Below are 21,976 nucleotides of genomic sequence, written 5' to 3' on the forward strand. Positions count from 1 at the left end.
TACTTGTCTGGTGTAGTGTAGTTTACATTACTAGTAACTATTTACTTGTCTGGTGTAGTGTAGTTTACATTACTAGTAACTATTTACTTGTCTGGTGTAGTGTAGTTTACATTACTAGTAACTATTTACTTGTCTGGTGTAGTGTAGTTTACATTCCTAGTAACTATTTACTTGTCTGGTGTAGTGTAGTTTACATTCCTAGTAACTATTTACTTGTCTGGTGTAGTGTAGTTTACATTACTAGTAACTATTTACTTGTCTGGTGTAGTGTAGTTTACATTACTAGTAACTATTTACTTGTCTGGTGTAGTGTAGTTTACATTACTAGTAACTATTTACTTGTCTGGTGTAGTGTAGTTTACATTACTAGTAACTATTTACTTGTCTGGTGTAGTGTAGTTTACATTCCTAGTAACTATTTACTTGTCTGGTGTAGTGTAGTTTACATTCCTAGTAACTATTTACTTGTCTGGTGTAGTGTAGTTTACATTCCTAGTAACTATTTACTTGTCTGGTGTAGTGTAGTTTACATTACTAGTAACTATTTACTTGTCTGGTGTAGTGTAGTTTACATTCCTAGTAACTATTTACTTGTCTGGTGTAGTGTAGTTTACATTCCTAGTAACTATTTACTTGTCTGGTGTAGTGTAGTTTACATTCCTAGTAACTATTTACTTGTCTGGTGTAGTGTAGTTTACATTCCTAGTAACTATTTACTTGTCTGGTGTAGTGTAGTTTACATTCCTAGTAACTATTTACTTGTCTGGTGTAGTGTAGTTTACATTCCTAGTAACTATTTACTTGTCTGGTGTAGTGTAGTTTACATTCCTAGTAACTATTTACTTGTCTGGTGTAGTGTAGTTTACATTCCTAGTAACTATTTACTTGTCTGGTGTAGTGTAGTTTACATTCCTAGTAACTATTTACTTGTCTGGTGTAGTGTAGTTTACATTCCTAGTAACTATTTACTTGTCTGGTGTAGTGTAGTTTACATTCCTAGTAACTATTTACTTGTCTGGTGTACTGTAGTTTACACCCCTGGTACCAATGTCTTTCTCTCTTGTATATAATTTACTTTATACAAACACATTACATACCTATAGTGTAGTTTACACCCCTGATACCAATGTCTTTCTTTGTAGTATATAAGTTCCTTTATACAAACACATTACATACCTATAGTGTAGTTTCCGTTTTTCTTTTCCGATAGAAACTACTGTTGTTTTTGCACTAGAAAACTGACTTGAATTGTTTTCATGTTCTATAATATTTTCTTGTATTTCTCCACTGAAACAATTACAAACAGTTTTAAGTTTAACCATATTTCAAAATTTATCAAACCTTGTAACAAAATGAAAACCATTCAACATACCAACATTAATACCAAATATCTATTATGTCAATCCATTTAATATTATAAACCATTCAACATACCAACATTAATACCAAATATCTATTATGTCAATCCATTTAATATTATAAACCATTCAACATACCATCATTAATACCATATATCTAGTTTATCAATCTATGTAACAATATAACCACTCAACATACCATCATTAATACCATATATCTAGTTTATCAATCCCTCTAACAATATAACCACTCAACATACCATAATTAATACCATATATCTAGTTTATCAATCCCTCTAACAATATAACCACTCAACATACCATCATTAATACCATATATCTAGTTTATCAATCCCTCTAACAATATAACCACTCAACATACCATGATTAATACCATATATATAGTTTATCAATACCTCTAACAATATAAACTATTCAACATTCCATGATTAATTCCATATATCTAGTTTATCAATCCCTCTAACAATATAACTATTCAACATACCATCATTAATACCATATATCTAGTTTATCAATCCCTCTAACAATATAACAACTCAACATACCATCATTAATACCATACATCTAGTTTATCAACCCCTCTAACAATATAAACTATTCAACATTCCATGATTAATACCATATATCTAGTTTATCAATCCTTGTGACAATATAACCATTCAACATACCATCATTAATATCATATATCTAGTTTATCAATCCCTCTAACAATATAACCACTCAACATACCATGATTAATACCATATATATAGTTTATCAATACCTCTAACAATATAAACTATTCAACATTCCATGATTAATTCCATATATCTAGTTTATCAATCCCTCTAACAATATAACTATTCAACATACCATCATTAATACCATATATCTAGTTTATCAATCCCTCTAACAATATAACAACTCAACATACCATCATTAATACCATACATCTAGTTTATCAACCCCTCTAACAATATAAACTATTCAACATTCCATGATTAATACCATATATCTAGTTTATCAATCCTTGTGACAATATAACCATTCAACATACCATCATTAATATCATATATCTAGTTTATCAATCCCTCTAACAATATAACCACTGAACATACCACGATTAATACCATATATCTAGTTTATCAATCCCTCTAACAATATAAACCATTCAACATACCATCATTAATACCATATATCTAGTTTATCAATCCCTCTAACAATATAACCATTCAACATACCATGATTAATACCATATATCTCGTTTATCAATCCCTCTAACAATATAACCATTCAACATACCATGATTAATACCATATATCTAGTTTATCAATCCCTCTAACAATATAACTATTCAACATACCATCATTAATACCATATATCTAGTTTATCAATCCCTCTAACAATATAACAACTCAACATACCATCATTAATACCATACATCTAGTTTATCAACCCCTCTAACAATATAAACTATTCAACATTCCATGATTAATACCATATATCTAGTTTATCAATCCTTGTGACAATATAACCATTCAACATACCATGATTAATACCATATATCTAGTTTATCAATCCCTCTAACAATATAAACCATTCAACATACAATCATTAATACCATATATCTAGTTTATCAATCCCTCTAACAATATAACCACTCAACATACCATGATTAATACCATATATCTAGTTTATCAATCCCTCTAACAATATAAACCATTCAACATACCATCATTAATACCATATATCTAATTTATCAATCCCTCTAACAATATAAACCATTCAACATACCATCATTAATACCATATATCTAGTTTATCAATCCCTCTAACAATATAACCACTCAACATACCATCATTAATACCATATATCTAGTTTATCAATCCCTCTAACAATATAACCACTCAACATAGCACCATTAATACCATATATCTAGTTTATCAATCCCTCTAACAACATAACCATTCAACATACCATGATTAATACCATATATCTAGTTTATCAATCCCTCTAACAATATAAACACTCAACATACCATCATTAATACCATATGTCTAGTTTATCAATCCCTATAACAACATAACCATTCAACATACCATGATTAATACCATATATCTAGTTTATCAATCCCTCTAACAACATAACCATTCAACATACCATGATTAATACCATATATCTAGTTTATCAATCCCTCTAACAATATAACCACTCAACATACCATGATTAATACCATATATCTAGTTTATCAATCCCTCTAACAATATAACCATTCAACATACCATCATTAATACCATATATCTAGTTTATCAATCCCTCTAACAATATAAACCATTCAACATACCATGATTAATACCATATATCTAGTTTATCAATCCCTCTAACAATATAACCACTCAACATACCATGATTTATTCCATATATCTAGTTTACCAATCCCTCTAACAATATAACCACTCAACATACCATGATTAATACCATGTATCTAGTTTATCAATCCCTCTAACAATATAACCACTCAACATACCATGATTAATACCATATATCTAGTTTATCAATCTTTGTAACAATATAACTACTCAACATACCATGATTAATACCATATATCCAGTTTATCAATCCCTCTAACAATATAACCACTCAACATAGCACCATTAATACCATATATCTAGTTTATCAATCCCTCTAACAATATAACCACTCAACATACCATGATTAATACCATATGTCTAGTTTATCAATCCCTCTAACAATATAACCACTCAACATACCATTATTAATACCATATATCTAGTTTATCAATCCCTCTAACAATATAACCACTCAACATACCATGATTAATACCATATATCTAGTTTATCAATCCCTCTAACAATATAACCACTCAACATACCATGATTAATACCATATGTCTAGTTTATCAATCCCTCCAACAATATAACCACTCAACATACCATTATTAATACCATATATCTAGTTTATCAATCCCTCTAACAACCACTCAACATTCAATTATTAATACCATATATCTAGTTTATCAATCCCTCTAACAATATAACCACTCAACATTCCATGATTAATACCATATATCTAGTTTATCAATCCCTCTAACAATATAACCACTCAACATACCATGATTAATACCATATATCTAGTTTATCAATCCCTCTAACAATATAACCACTCAACATACCATGATTAATACCATATATCTAGTTTATCAATCCTCTAACAATATAACCACTCAACATACCATGATTAATACCATATGTCTAGTTTATCAATCCTCTAACAATATAACCACTCAACATACCATTATTAATACCATATATCTGGTTTATCAATCCTCTAACAATATAACCACTCAACATTCCATGATTAATACCATATATCTAGTTTATCAATCCCTCTAACAATATAACCACTCAACATTCCATGATTAATACCATATATCTAGTTTATCAATCCCTCTAACAATATAACCACTCAACATTCCATGATTAATACCATATGTCTAGTTTATCAATCTATGTAACAATATAACCACTCAACATACCATGATTAATACCATATATCTAGTTTATCAATCTATGTAACAATATAACCACTCAACATTCCATGATTAATACCATATATCTAGTTTATCAATCCCTCTAACAATATAACCACTCAACATACCATGATTAATACCATATATCTAGTTTATCAATCCTCTAACAATATAACCACTCAACATTCCATGATTAATACCATATGTCTGGTTTATCAATCCCTCTAACAATATAACCACTCAACATTCCATGATTAATACCATATGTCTAGTTTATCAATCTATGTAACAATATAACCACTCAACATACCATGATTAATACCATATATCTAGTTTATCAATCCCTCTAACAATATAACCACTCAACATTCCATGATTAATACCATATATCTAGTTTATCAATCCCTCTAACAATATAACCACTCAACATTCCATGATTAATACCATATGTCTAGTTTATCAATCTATGTAACAATATAACCACTCAACATACCATGATTAATACCATATATCTAGTTTATCCTTCCCTCTAACAATATAACCACTCAACATTCCATGATTAATACCATATGTCTAGTTTATCAATCTATGTAACAATATAACCACTCAACATACCATGATTAATACCATATATCTAGTTTATCCTTCCCTCTAACAATATAACCACTCAACATTCCATGATTAATACCATATATCTAGTTTATCAATCCCTCTAACAATATAACAACTCAACATTCCATGATTAATACCATATATCTAGTTTATCAATCCCTCTAACAATATAAACCATTCAACATACCATCATTAATACCATATATCTAGTTTATCAATCCCTCTAACAATATAACCATTCAACATACCATGATTAATACCATATATCTAGTTTATCAATCCCTCTAACAATATAACCATTCAACATACCATGATTAATACCATATATCTAGTTTATCAATCCCTCTAACAATATAACTATTCAACATACCATCATTAATACCATATATCTAGTTTATCAATCCCTCTAACAATATAACAACTCAACATACCATCATTAATACCATACATCTAGTTTATCAACCCCTCTAACAATATAAACTATTCAACATTCCATGATTAATACCATATATCTAGTTTATCAATCCTTGTGACAATATAACCATTCAACATACCATGATTAATACCATATATCTAGTTTATCAATCCCTCTAACAATATAAACCATTCAACATACAATCATTAATACCATATATCTAGTTTATGAATCCCTCTAACAATATAACCACTCAACATACCATGATTAATACCATATATCTAGTTTATCAATCCCTCTAACAATATAACCACTCAACATAGCACCATTAATACCATATATCTAGTTTATCAATCCCTCTAACAATATAACCACTCAACATAGCACCATTAATACCATATATCTAGTTTATCAATCCTCTAACAATATAACCACTCAACATAGCACCATTAATACCATATATCTAGTTTATCAATCCCTCTAACAATATAACCACTCAACATAGCACCATTAATACCATATATCTAGTTTATCAATCCCTCTAACAATATAACCACTCAACATAGCACCATTAATACCATATATCTAGTTTATCAATCCCTCTAACAATATAACCACTCCACATAGCACCATTAATACCATATATCTAGTTTATCAATCCCTCTAACAATATAACCACTCAACATAGCACCATTAATACCATATATCTAGTTTATCAATCCCTCTAACAATATAACCACTCAACATACCATGATTAATACCATATATCTAGTTTATCAATCCCTCTAACAATATAACCATTCAACATACCATCATTAATACCATATATCTAGTTTATCAATCCCTCTAACAATATAAACCATTCAACATACCATGATTAATACCATATATCTAGTTTATCAATCCCTCTAACAATATAACCACTCAACATACCATGATTTATTCCATATATCTAGTTTACCAATCCCTCTAACAATATAACCACTCAACATACCATGATTAATACCATGTATCTAGTTTATCAATCCCTCTAACAATATAACCACTCAACATACCATGATTAATACCATATATCTAGTTTATCAATCTTTGTAACAATATAACTACTCAACATACCATGATTAATACCATATATCCAGTTTATCAATTCCTCTAACAATATAACCACTCAACATAGCACCATTAATACCATATATCTAGTTTATCAATCCTCTAACAATATAACCACTCAACATACCATGATTAATACCATATGTCTAGTTTATCAATCCCTCTAACAATATAACCACTCAACATACCATTATTAATACCATATATCTAGTTTATCAATCCCTCTAACAATATAACCACTCAACATACCATGATTAATACCATATATCTAGTTTATCAATCCTCTAACAATATAACCACTCAACATACCATGATTAATACCATATGTCTGGTTTATCAATCCCTCCAACAATATAACCACTCAACATACCATTATTAATACCATATATCTAGTTTATCAATCCCTCTAACAATATAACCACTCAACATTCAATGATTAATACCATATATCTAGTTTATCAATCCTCTAACAATATAACCACTCAACATTCCATGATTAATACCATATATCTAGTTTATCAATCCTCTAACAATATAACCACTCAACATACCATGATTAATACCATATATCTAGTTTATCAATCCTCTAACAATATAACCACTCAACATACCATGATTAATACCATATATCTAGTTTATCAATCCCTCTAACAATATAACCACTCAACATACCATGATTAATACCATATGTCTAGTTTATCAATCCCTCTAACAATATAACCACTCAACATACCATTATTAATACCATATATCTAGTTTATCAATCCCTCTAACAATATAACCACTCAACATTCCATGATTAATACCATATATCTAGTTTATCAATCCCTCTAACAATATAACCACTCAACATTCCATGATTAATACCATATATCTAGTTTATCAATCCCTCTAACAATATAACCACTCAACATTCCATGATTAATACCATATGTCTAGTTTATCAATCTATGTAACAATATAACCACTCAACATACCATGATTAATACCATATATCTAGTTTATCAATCTATGTAACAATATAACCACTCAACATTCCATGATTAATACCATATATCTAGTTTATCAATCCCTCTAACAATATAACCACTCAACATACCATGATTAATACCATATATCTAGTTTATCAATCCCTCTAACAATATAACCACTCAACATTCCATGATTAATACCATATGTCTAGTTTATCAATCCCTCTAACAATATAACCACTCAACATTCCATGATTAATACCATATGTCTAGTTTATCAATCTATGTAACAATATAACCACTCAACATACCATGATTAATACCATATATCTAGTTTATCAATCCCTCTAACAATATAACCACTCAACATTCCATGATTAATACCATATATCTAGTTTATCAATCCCTCTAACAATATAACCACTCAACATTCCATGATTAATACCATATGTCTAGTTTATCAATCTATGTAACAATATAACCACTCAACATACCATGATTAATACCATATATCTAGTTTATCCTTCCCTCTAACAATATAACCACTCAACATTCCATGATTAATACCATATGTCTAGTTTATCAATCTATGTAACAATATAACCACTCAACATACCATGATTAATACCATATATCTAGTTTATCCTTCCCTCTAACAATATAACCACTCAACATTCCATGATTAATACCATATATCTAGTTTATCAATCCCTCTAACAATATAACAACTCAACATTCCATGATTAATACCATATATCTAGTTTATCAATCCCTCTAACAATATAAACCATTCAACATACCATCATTAATACCATATATCTAGTTTATCAATCCCTCTAACAATATAACCATTCAACATACCATGATTAATACCATATATCTAGTTTATCAATCCCTCTAACAATATAACCATTCAACATACCATGATTAATACCATATATCTAGTTTATCAATCCCTCTAACAATATAACTATTCAACATACCATCATTAATACCATATATCTAGTTTATCAATCCCTCTAACAATATAACAACTCAACATACCATCATTAATACCATACATCTAGTTTATCAACCCCTCTAACAATATAAACTATTCAACATTCCATGATTAATACCATATATCTAGTTTATCAATCCTTGTGACAATATAACCATTCAACATACCATGATTAATACCATATATCTAGTTTATCAATCCCTCTAACAATATAAACCATTCAACATACAATCATTAATACCATATATCTAGTTTATGAATCCCTCTAACAATATAACCACTCAACATACCATGATTAATACCATATATCTAGTTTATCAATCCCTCTAACAATATAACCACTCAACATAGCACCATTAATACCATATATCTAGTTTATCAATCCTCTAACAATATAACCACTCAACATAGCACCATTAATACCATATATCTAGTTTATCAATCCTCTAACAATATAACCACTCAACATAGCACCATTAATACCATATATCTAGTTTATCAATCCTCTAACAATATAACCACTCAACATAGCACCATTAATACCATATATCTAGTTTATCAATCCTCTAACAATATAACCACTCCACCACATAGCACCATTAATACCATATATCTAGTTTATCAATCCTCTAACAATATAACCACTCAACATAGCACCATTAATACCATATATCTAGTTTATCAATCCTCTAACAATATAACCACTCAACATAGCACCATTAATACCATATATCTAGTTTATCAATCCCTCTAACAATATAACCACTCAACATAGCACCATTAATACCATATATCTAGTTTATCAATCCCTCTAACAATATAACCACTCAACATAGCACCATTAATACCATATATCTAGTTTATCAATCCCTCTAACAATATAACCACTCAACATAGCACCATTAATACCATATATCTAGTTTATCAATCCCTCTAACAATATAACCACTCAACATACCATGATTAATACCATATATCTAGTTTATCAATCCCTCTAACAATATAACCACTCAACATACCATGATTAATACCATATATCAACACCAAATGAAACACATCAACAACACCATATCAACAACCCCATATCAAACACATCACCATATGAAACACTTCCACTGAAGAACGGAATACAATATTAAATATAACAATAGTTTCGTTATTTCTACAGTAGTATATACGAGTACTGAGGCTACCTTGTTCCTACTGATAATTTTGAATTGTCTTCAACACCTGTCTTTCCTTGTTCATGAATGGCTGGATCTATGTACACAGAAGGCACTACAGGTGAAACAGATCTTTCTCCACTCATTTCTGAAGATAAAAACTGCTGAAATCAAATAATGAGTCATGTCAAAATAAAACATATTTAATTCATTAATTAAATGTTCATTTAAAATATCAGAACACAGTTTTCTTATGCAAACAATACAAAACATTTCTCTTTCTGTGTATAAACCATACTGTACAGAATAACATTTGTACTCACTAGTAACTGCATGTTAACTATGATCTCAGAAACGGTGGGAAAAACACCTTGAGAACCATGCAAATATTACTGTCAGTATCACAGTGAGAAGGACTAAACTCAGTTTGTAAGACACCTTGACAACAATGTAAAGCTTAATGTCAGTATCATAGTGAGAAGGACTAAACTCAGTTTGTAAGACACCTTGAGAACAATGTAAAGCTTACTGTGAGTATCATAGTGAGAAGGACTAAACTCAGTTTGTAAGACACCTTGAGAACAATGAAAAGATTACTGTCAGTATCATAGTGAGAAGGACTAAACTCAGTTTGTAAGACACCTTGGGAACAATGTAAAGCTTAATGTCAGTATCACAGTGAGAAGGACTAAACTCAGTTTGTAAGACACCTTGACAACAATGTAAAGATTACTGTCAGTATCATAGTGAGAAGGACTGAACTCAGTTTGTAAGACACCTTGACAACAATGTAAAGCTTAATGTCAGTATCATAGTCAGAAGGACTAAACTCAGTTTGTAAGACATGTTGAGGACAAAGTAAAGATTACTGTCAATATCATAGTGAGAAGGACTAAACTCAGTTTGTACCACTTGTTGAGAACAATGTAAAGCTTACTGTCAGTATAATAGTGAGAAGGACTAAACTCAGTTTGTAAGACACCTTGACAACAATGTAAAGCTTAATGTCAGTATCATAGTGAGAAGGACTAAACTCAATTTGTAAGACACCTTGACAACAATGTAAAGATTACTGTCAGTATCATAGTCAGAAGGATTAAACTCAGTTTGTAAGACACCTTGACAACAATGTGAAGCTTTATGTCAGTATCATAGTCAGAAGGACTAAACTCAGTTTGTAAGATATGTTGAGGACAATATAAAGCTTAATGTCAGTATCATAGTGAGAAGGACTAAACTCAGTTTGTAAGACACCTTGAGGACAATGTAAAGCTTAATGTCAGTATCACAGTGAGAAGGACCAAACTCAGTTTGTAAGACATGTTGAGGACAAAGTAAAGCTTAATGTCAGTATCATAGTCAGAAGGACTAAACTCAGTTTGTAAGACACCTTGAGAACAATGTAAAGATTACTGTCAGTATCATGGTGAGAAGGACTAAACTCAGTTTGCAAGACATGTTGAGGACAATGTAACGTAACATGTAAGAACTAACTATATTCAATGAAATGGTTTAAAATAATAACTCCATCAAGCTGAGTCTTACTTGGTTAATATCTTCATTTTCCATTTCTGAAGTATGAACTTCTAACTCCTTCACTTTACCATCAGCCACTGGAGTTATGACTTTATGTTTGGAGCTAAAACTCTAAAGAAAGAGCTTCAGTTAGTGTGTTTTAAATCTTTTATTGCAAGTTTTGTCACAAACTTTGATGTCTGACAAATGACTGAAATTAATGTTTGTTTTCATAAACAGAAGTTGAATATCTTTAGTACAGAGTATTACTATGAAGATGAAAGAATGCAACTGGTTGTATTTCCAGTTCATCTCAGGTTCTTCACTGGTTTATTAGTTTCTCTTGTGCAACAATTTAGAATTCTACGTCTATTTCTACTGTTTTAACTCAAGAAATATTTTGGTGTCCATATTTTCTAATTTACTTTGTGTTATTCAAAAAGAAAAAGTTTTATAATGTTCATATTTAACACCAGGGAGGAGTTTCACATACAAACAGTTTATTTGTCAATTATATTTTTATATCAATCTCAAATACACCTTTATGAAGGACTGTGATGTTCAACTAATAACTTCTTCCATTTTAAATTTGTTAATATTTGGTTCTTTTTTTAAAAATACATTACTTTTTACGTTACAATAGTTGTAGACATAACAATGTTATATTCACCAGAATCATATTGCCATGAAATCAGATAAGCCTGGATAAGTTCAGTGAATATTGTATGCAATACCAAATTATTCTGATAACTCAAATCCTAATTTATTGAATATTAATTTTATATTTAGACTATCAAACAACATACATAAATAAACTGGCTAACGATTCACTTAATTATTGGTAAATGTTTTACATAAACCAATTTTCATCTTATTTTCACAGTAATATTAGTTGTCATTAATTAATAGTTTATCTAATTAATAGAGATTACTGATAATTAATAAAAGGTAAGTTCATCGTCCAGTACTGAGCATTTGATTTACCTTGTAGGAAACATTCAGATCAGCTTTAAAACACTTGTGTCAAAAGTTTTACCCAAAATAATTGTCCTTAGCCAAAGAATCCAACAAAAGATGGCTATCATAGTAAATAAAGGGAAATTTGAAAATTAGTAAAGGAATATTCATATGTATATATTCTGTTTCCATTTCTATACCTGAAACAGTTCAACAACAACTCTTCACTGAAAACCAAGCCAGAAATCCCAAGTTTATTTAGTCTTAAGTTGTAGACACAGAATAGAATACAACCTTCATTAAAATCATTAGTTTTGTAGAGACAGAAACAACATAACCTTCACCAAAATCATTACCTTCATCGAGACAGAATACAATATAACCTTCACCAAAATCATTACCTTCATCGAGACAGAATACAAAATAACCTTCACCAAAATCATTACCTTCATTGAGACAGAATACAAAATAACCTTCACGAAAATCATTACCTCCATAGAGACAGAATACAATATAACCTTCACCAAAATCATTACTTTCATCGAGACAGAATACAAAATAACCTTCACCAAAATCATTACCTTCATCGAGACAGAATACAAAATAACCTTCACCAAAATCATTACCTTCATCGAGACAGAATACAAAATAACCTTCACGAAAATCATTACCTCCATAGAGACAGAATACAATATAACCTTCACCATAACCATTACCTTCATAGTGAAGCACCATAAAACAATGAAGTACTTCACATGTACTTCCTCACAGGCCGACTACAGTTTTTGAGCTGATGGCCATGTCGCAAAATATCAAACAAGTGTTACAGTTTTCTTCTTGACGAGCTAAATTACCACTTGATTATATGAGGATAATTGTATGAAGGTAATTATGTGAGGATGATTGTATGAAGGTGGTTATATGAGGATGATTGTATGAAGGTGATTATATGAGGATGATTGCATGAAGGTAATTATATGAGGATGATTATATGAAGGTAATTATATGAGGATGATTGTATGAAAGTGGTTATATGAAGATGATTTTCTAAGGATGATTGTATGAAGGTGATTCTCACATAAAGTGATTTTAACTAGACGAATATGTAAATTTAAACAGTTATGTTGAGAGATGTAGTGTTATCTGATACCATTTAGTTGGAAAGATATTTATTCAAGACCATACAAAACAAGAAACTATATAACCAAGTAAACTTTTACATTACTTGATTTAAAGCCCTCAGGCACCAATTACTAAACAAAGACATGTCCACTCTAATAGCTGGACCAAGAAACTTGAAGTTTATCCAAATGAGTTTGAATGGATTATGTTGCCAAACCATATAAACAATGATATCTCAGGACCCAAAGTGGTCCATAAGACTATGTGGTAAGTGCAGAAAGTGTAAAACTTGATCCAAACAAGTATATGAAATTTATCCAATATCAAAAATGGTAAAAGATATCTGTGCATTTCTAGCATTTGTAGACTTTTACAGAAGAGTCATTCCACATTTTGCAATGTTAGCCAAACCTTTAACACAATTTACTATGACAGATTTTCACTGGACAGACAAAAGAAGTTATTGAAACTCCAATCTTCAGTTAGCTTAATTTCACTAAAGAATTTAATTTAAACAAAGATGTCTCAGGTTTTGTAGTATGTGTTGTATTATCTAAGTTAGATGAGAAAGGAAAACAATATTTATTGTAATCATGTCTTGTCGTACCAAACAACCCTCTCTTGTTCTCATGACAGAGCAGCCTGATACAGCCCAGACAAAATACAACCTTCACCATAATTCATACCTTTTCTGAAATGTCATCTGGTTGGTTCACTAGTATTTATAGACAGAGTACAATACAACCTTCACCATAATTCATACCTTTTCTGAAGTGTCATCTGGTTGGTTCACTAGTATTTATAGACAGAGTACAATACAACCTTCACCATAATTCATACCTTTTCTGAAATGTCATCTGGTTGGTTCACTAGTATTTACAGACAGAGTACAATACAACCTTCACCATAATTCATACCTTTTCTGAAATGTCATCTGGTTGGTTCACCGGTATTTATAGACAGAGTACAATACAACCTTCATCATAATTTATACCTTTTCTGAAGTGTCATCTGGTTGGTTCACTAGTATTTATAGAGAGAGTACAATACAACCTTCATCATAATTTATACCTTTTCTGAAGTGTCATCTGGTTGGTTCACTAGTATTTATAGACAGAGTACAATACAACCTTCATCATAATTTATACCTTTTCTGAAGTGTCATCTGGTTGGTTCACTAGTATTTATAGACAGAGTACAATACAACCTTCATCATAATTCATACCTTTTCTGAAATGTCATCTGGTTGGTTCACTAGTATTTACAGACAGAGTACAATACAACCTTCACCATAATTCATACCTTTTCTGAAATGTCATCTGGTTGGTTCACTAGTATTTATAGACAGAGTACAATACAACCTTCATCATAATTCATACCTTTTCTGAAGTATCATCTGGTCCTTCATTGCCTTGATGTACTGATAACTGGTCTGTGTGTTGGACTCCGTCGTCAGCTATGACACCAGCCTGAAGTACTTCTCTATTACCATAGACACACCATTCCCTATAAGAGTTACAATCATAAAGAACATAGGTTTAACCCTTTCACTGCACAGTTACTTATCATACTGATTTCCAAAATGTCAGTTATCCACACAAAGATAAAACTATGAATTTGACTCATTGTATTACTTTTTAATAAGTTGTATTTTCTATGTGACAGTAATATTCATTGAAAACTGTATTTAATAGTAAAAAATATTTTAAATAAAAAACTAATAAAAATTACAAGGAAATTGTTCGTCAGTAAATGTCATAAATAAAGGTAAAACAAGTCCATAAGAGCCTAAAATCACTATAAAATAAAAAAACAAATTATTCATATAACAGAGAAGTTGTCTTTATATCGATTATATATGTATTCTTGAAAATATTGGCAGTTTTGTAATGAGGCACATAAACATCCTGATATCATGATATAGAACATAAATGCCAGAAGACATGTACGTTTGGTGATTGTTTAAGTACACGGAGATATTCCCATATGTTGCAGCAGAGAGAAACGTTTTCTTGTAGCTATACGGTAAATCCAAATCTTGCCATCAGTGGGGATCACATTCCATTGCATTTACTTCAGTTCAAAATTATTTGGGGACAAATATAACTGGGGTGTGTTCAGAAATTGCTCTCTCTTTGCCCTGCTCAGATTCTGGGAGAACTTGGGAGGTTTAAGAGGCATGATGGAAGAAAAAAAAAAAAAAAAGATAAATAAACAGTGAATTAGCAGCAAGCAAGGGCCTAGAAAGTAAGGATGGGCAGAACTAAATCAATGGCCAATGAGGGACTTATGATTCTTCAGGCTGGAGGGGGACCTACAGATCCAATGTCTAGAATTGGATGTGGGGAGAAATGGGAGAAAACCCACTTTCACTAACTGCTGCCAATAACTGTCAGATAGTGCACTATGTGACTTTTCTGGATGAAGGCAGTGACCATAGAACTAACATTTTATGGTATACACGTCATTGGTGCAAGGTTTCTGACAGGCATTAAGGTGGGTTAGACTTTTATTGTCATTATCACTGGACAAAAGGTGACAGAAAACAGGGATCCTAGATGTTTCAATCCACAGTATTGTTGCTTAATTTCAGAGAATGAAAGGATTGAAACGGGCTTAACTGTTGAAAGATGCTGGTCAACGAGGAGGGGATACAGTCAGAGAGTCTGGCCTATGGAGTGGAAGATGTGAACGTCACAAAGCTCAAGTGTCTGGGTGGGAGCTTCACTTACAAAGGACTTTGTCGGAGTAAACTGCATGGCAAAGATGTAGGCATAAATTATAAAGGAGGAGTTTCGGTTTTCGAGGGCTTCATTTTTAGTGGACTGCTCAGACATGAGACTAACTTGTGGTTCGGATTGTCAGGCTTGTTGAAACAGATATAAATGCTCATTCCAACATATTTCAACTAAACAATAAAACAGTTAATCAAAAGTTACATAACACTCTATTATCCGATTATCTACTTCAATGTGAAGAAAGAAAACAAATCATACCAAGAACCCAAAACATTTTTTATCTGAAAATTTAAACTTATTTTTGTAATTTATGAATCTGCATTGCTAATTACAAAACTCAAACTACAAACCATTTTACCTGTATTTATACTACACATGAAACAATATAAAAATATCACCACACCAGTTCCACTTCTATTACATGTTAAGTAAACATAAAAGGAATCAGTCCACTGGACCAATGTGTACTAAGGAAGAAACGTTTACAACAATCCAGAATTTATGAGGTTTATCTTTGCAGAATTTGGCAAATGTTCAGTAGACAGTACAAGTTTTTAGTACATAAGAAACAAAAATTAGGTAATCACAAAGTTGTTTGAAGTTATTCTGACATTGGAAGTGTAATATAATGTTCATCTTCAAAATATAGTTTACATGTATTTACATAACCTTTAGAACCTCCAGTATGTATATCTATAGTTTCATCCAGTATTAGTTTACTGTTATTAGTATACAGTTTACATGTATTCACACAACCTCTAGAGCCTCCAATATATATATCTATAGTTTCATCCAGTATTAGTTTACTGTTATTAGTATACAGTTTACATGTTTTTACATAACCTCTAGAGCCTCCAGTATGTATATCTATAGTTTTATCCAGTATTAGTTTACTGTTATTAGTATACAGTTTACATATTTTACATAACCTCTAGAGTCTCCAGTATATATATCTATAGTTTCATCCAGTATTAGTTTACTGTTATTAGTATAGAGTTGACATGTATTTACATAACCTCTAGAGCCTCCAGTATGTATATCTATAGTTTCATACAGTATTAGTTTACTGTTATTAGTATACAGTTTACATGTATTTACATAACCTCTAGAGCCTCCAGTATGTATATCTATAGTTTCATACAGTATTAGTTTACTGTTATTAGTATACAGATTACATGTATTTACATAACCTCTAGAGCCTCCAGTATGTATATCTATAGTTTCATCCAGTATTAGTTTACTGTTATTAGTATACAGTTTACATGTTTTTACATAACCTCTAGAGCCTCTAGTATGTATATCTATAGTTTCATCCAGTATTACTGTTTATTGTACTGTTTATTTACCTTGTACACAGTATAATAATATCTACGTTGACAAACAGGACAAAGTATCTATACTAACTTACCTTGTACACAGTATAATAGTATCTACATTGACAAACAGAACAAAGTGTCTATACTAACTTACCTTGTACACAGTATAATAGTCTCTACGTTGACAAACAGAACAAAGTGTCTATACTAACTTACCTTGTACACAGTATAATAGTATCTACGTTGACAAACAGAACAAAGTGTCTATACTAACTTACCTTGTACACGGTATAATTATATCTGTGGTTTGTAAACAGGACAAAGTGTCTATACTAACTTACCTTGTACACAGTATAATAATAAAGTTGGCAAACAGGAGTAGCTACATGGAATATTTCCTTCCAACCACAACTACAAACTTTTGCACACTGAGATGGTCAACCCATAATGAGAAACCAAAAAGTTATTGCTCAAAAGTAATAAACCTCCACATGACAACCCTATTTTAACCAAAGTTTGTGTTTGGTGTCAGACTGTTTTTGCAAGATCTTCAAATATCGTAGGAGTTTGAATATGAATGTTTCCACAGGTGGAAATCCATCAACTGGTTGAAGGGTGACTTCCCTGCTTGAGAAATTCTAGTTGACCAATGTCTCATAACATATAAATACAGGAAAGCTTAAAACCTAAACTTTTTAATAAAATATCTTTTAAAACCTGCTGGGATGTATAGTGTATAGAATCATTAAAAAAAACTTGAAACTTTGAATACAAACACAGGAGAGATATGACTGATTTGTTAATTGATTTGGTAAATATAACTACCAGAGACTTTCATATGCTAATAATATGGTCTTTTAAAAAGTCCATTTGGAGATAAGATGTTTGGTATGGGTACAAGTAATATAACTGCTATATCAACATAAGAGTTTTACATCTTTCAGTGACACAGTTTTACCTCTGTATTATTGTCATATTAACATACAGTTTTACATCGTTAAGTGACACAGTTTAACCTCTGTATTATTGTCATATCAACATACAGTTTTACATCGTTAAGTGACACAGTTTAACCTCTGTATTATTGTCATATCAACATACAGTTTTACATATTTCACGGGCACAGTTTAACCTGTGTATTAATGTCATATGTATTAAACTCCATGTTTCTGTTGTCATGAGAGAAACACAATTAATTTATTTGTCAGTTAAAAGTCAGGTACAACGAATTAATAAAAGATGAACGTCTCTTTTTACAAGATAATAAGTTAAACTAAAATTAGTTTGTTTTCCTTACATAAAACTATCACCATTTTGTTTTAGTTTATGGATAAGAAATGGATTATGAATGTTTTTTGTCATAATGGATAACGAATAACAATTTGTGGGGACAACAAGGGAACGTATTGGTCCATCACATTCTCTAAACTGTTGAGTTCATAATCAAAACACACTAATTACTAGACTACATCTAGTACAAAAGAGTACTAATGTCCATAACACCAGATAGTAAAAACTACAAGTAAACCTAGTATTGTTGATAAAATATGACAGTTTTGTTTAACACTCAGACCTATATCATCTCACCCTCACCTGCATCAGATTTAGCAGTTACATTAAATAAAGCACCAAGTGTTCACCTATCTACCCCTGTGTAAATTAACTTTATTTACAGTAAGGTGCAATGTCGTTCTCATTAGCTTGACTGAGTAGTTAATACTAAACATAAAAATAAAATGACCACAATAAAACACTTTCTTCTCATAACAGCTCTGATAGAAATCTGAGTGTTTGTTTGTTTTTTGTAAAGGTTTACTTATAGGTACACCACGCTCAGTAAAAGTTCTTAGAACTTAAATTCTTGAAGTAGTTCAGTCGAAAATATTTGACTACTGCATTACTAGTGTTTACAATAACTTCGTTATTCATTAACTTTAATTTCAGGCTACTTACTGCAAAAGCAACTCGACAACAAGATATAAGAGAACCTGCGGAACTTTAAACAGTTTCATCATCTTCGAGTTCTTTTTTTGACATTATTTGTTTCTAACTTGTAATCAGTTTTAAAATTAAATAATAACTACAGTTTTATAAATTAAAAACTTAAAAATTCAAAAATAAACTGACGTGTATCTTACGATAGAGGGTACTAGCGACATCTCGAAAAAAATATTTCTATATACATCCTTCCACCTCGAGATGTCATTATGCTTGGTATTCATTTTTAAATTGTAAATAAAGTGACAAAACCTACATTTTTCATTTTTTCCATAGGAGTAACTACAAAATGAGCATTAGTAACATATCTACAAACAAAGTGTAGTAGAGAATATTCGCAGGCCATTTTAAAATAGAACAAAAGGTTATGTACATATTGAAGCATTATCTTTAGCGGAATAAAATTTGAATTATGGATGTTGTTTGCAAAAAGAAAGTGTTTCGTTTCAAATGTATAATAGAAACCAAATAAAGTGCGATAAGAGACGTGAATGGCGCTGAACAGAACTATAGTATAATGAAATACATTGGAAGCAGTAATATTAAAAAGTAGAAAACAATGTCTTATCTTTTTGCCATTAAACAGACGTGTTTCTAGTACAGAAAAAAGTATAAACGTTTATGATGTCAGTCAAACGGAAAAACATTCACAAAAACGAGTGATAAAACTTTGATCAGAAGTAACAAGTAGAGAAATAATGTATTCTCAAGACGAGTGGTATGGATATTAAAATTTTATTTTAATTAAACTTTTAATATCCATACCACTCGTCTTGAGAATACATTTTTACTTCAAGTAGGTTTCAAGTCATCACGAAGTGAAGAAACATGTTGCAACTGAGAAAACTCTCTTTATTAACCTGAAGATGTCCTAAAAATGTCAAAAAGCTCTTCTGTGCTTTACTTTAATTAAAGTTTTAATACCCATATCAGCCGTCTCGAGAATACGTTTTTACTTCAAGTGGGTTTCTTGTCATCAAAAAGTAGAGAAATACACGTGATAGGACTGGCAAAGCACAACATTTATTATAAACCAGTCACAAGTTAGTTTTGGTTCTGATTTAGTAAGTATCTCAAATGTAATTGATGAACTAAAGGGCCTATGTGCAAACCTGCTAGACTGGACTTGTTTTAAAGTTAAACGGATACACGAAACTGTGTATAACTTTCTCAATAAGAGATCGATCTTTGAGACCGACCTCGTAATAATTTCCCGTTTGTTATAGTTTTCATATTATAACTTTTAAATTTAATACAAAACGTGTGTGTCTTCAGGAACGTTATAATGTTACAGTCAATCCCACTATTCGTTGGTAAAAGAGTAGCCCAAGAGTTGGCGGTAGGTGGCGATGACTAGCTACCTTCCCTCTAGTCTTACACTACTAAATTAGGGACGGCTAGCACAGATAACCCTTGTGTAGCTTTGCGCGAAATTCAAAAAACAAAACAAACAACAAAAAAAGCAAACGTCTTCAGAAAAGTTTGCAGGTTATTAGGTTATCAGTAAACATTACAAGACTTTCGTACACTAAATATCAATTTTTCATATTAAGTTTTAAGATTTTTGATGTAATCGTTTGCCTCCCAGTGGCTCAGCGGTATGTCTGCGGACTTACAACGCTAAAAACATACGTTAGTGAGTGAAATAAGCGTACGCTAACAAGAATTTTCACAAATGGAAGAGGCAGACAGAGCCACCTTCATCAACTATAATAATATTTCAGAAAACAGAAAATATGGGGAGCACTTTCTTTATATTCTAACTAGCCATTTGAGTTTCTAATTCGTAAGAAACCATAGATTTTGTACTTGGACGTCACAGACATACCAACACAAAAAAACTATATTTAAGATATTTCTTAATTTAAAAGTAAATGTGAATTGTAATCAACAGTTTGATGACAGACTTATCGGGATGCATTAATAAAGTAGGAGCTTAATAAATAAAATATGATGACATGCTCTCTGACTTCTGCCCATAAGAAGACCCGTCGAGAGGGGTTTAACAGGATAGTTGAAAAAAATCATGACTTCTAACTTCACCCAAGGTTACTTAATAAGCATATAAAAGATAACCGCATACCAGGATCATAGCAAATGAATAGAGAAGATACCATACGAATTCTAGGCAATGAATAGGGAAGACTCCAC

At 31.0% G+C, this 21,976-nt stretch overlaps 1 protein-coding gene across 3 annotated transcripts in view; it reads right to left on the reverse strand.

Annotated features, from left to right (window-relative positions):
• LOC143228665 (SUN domain-containing ossification factor-like) overlaps window positions 1-19,992 on the reverse strand; it is a 44,663-nt gene extending 24,671 nt beyond the window's left edge. For 2 of the 3 annotated variants that reach the window (XM_076459908.1, XM_076459910.1), the window contains exons 1-5: window positions 19,781-19,992; window positions 15,153-15,279; window positions 11,725-11,826; window positions 10,210-10,343; window positions 1,177-1,287 (exon numbers count right to left, since the gene is read on the reverse strand). In XM_076459908.1, coding sequence (XP_076316023.1) covers window positions 1,177-1,287; window positions 10,210-10,343; window positions 11,725-11,826; window positions 15,153-15,279; window positions 19,781-19,842 — 536 coding nt within the window. In that variant the 5' untranslated portion in view covers window positions 19,843-19,992. The remainder of the gene's footprint in view (window positions 1-1,176; window positions 1,288-10,209; window positions 10,344-11,724; window positions 11,827-15,152; window positions 15,280-19,780) is intronic. The other variant, XM_076459909.1, reaches the window with a different exon arrangement.
• Window positions 19,993-21,976: the final 1,984 nt, after the last annotated feature.

The sequence above is a fragment of the Tachypleus tridentatus genome, chromosome 10 (genome assembly GCF_004210375.1).
Source record: "Tachypleus tridentatus isolate NWPU-2018 chromosome 10, ASM421037v1, whole genome shotgun sequence".
Lineage (NCBI taxonomy): Eukaryota > Metazoa > Arthropoda > Merostomata > Xiphosura > Limulidae > Tachypleus > Tachypleus tridentatus.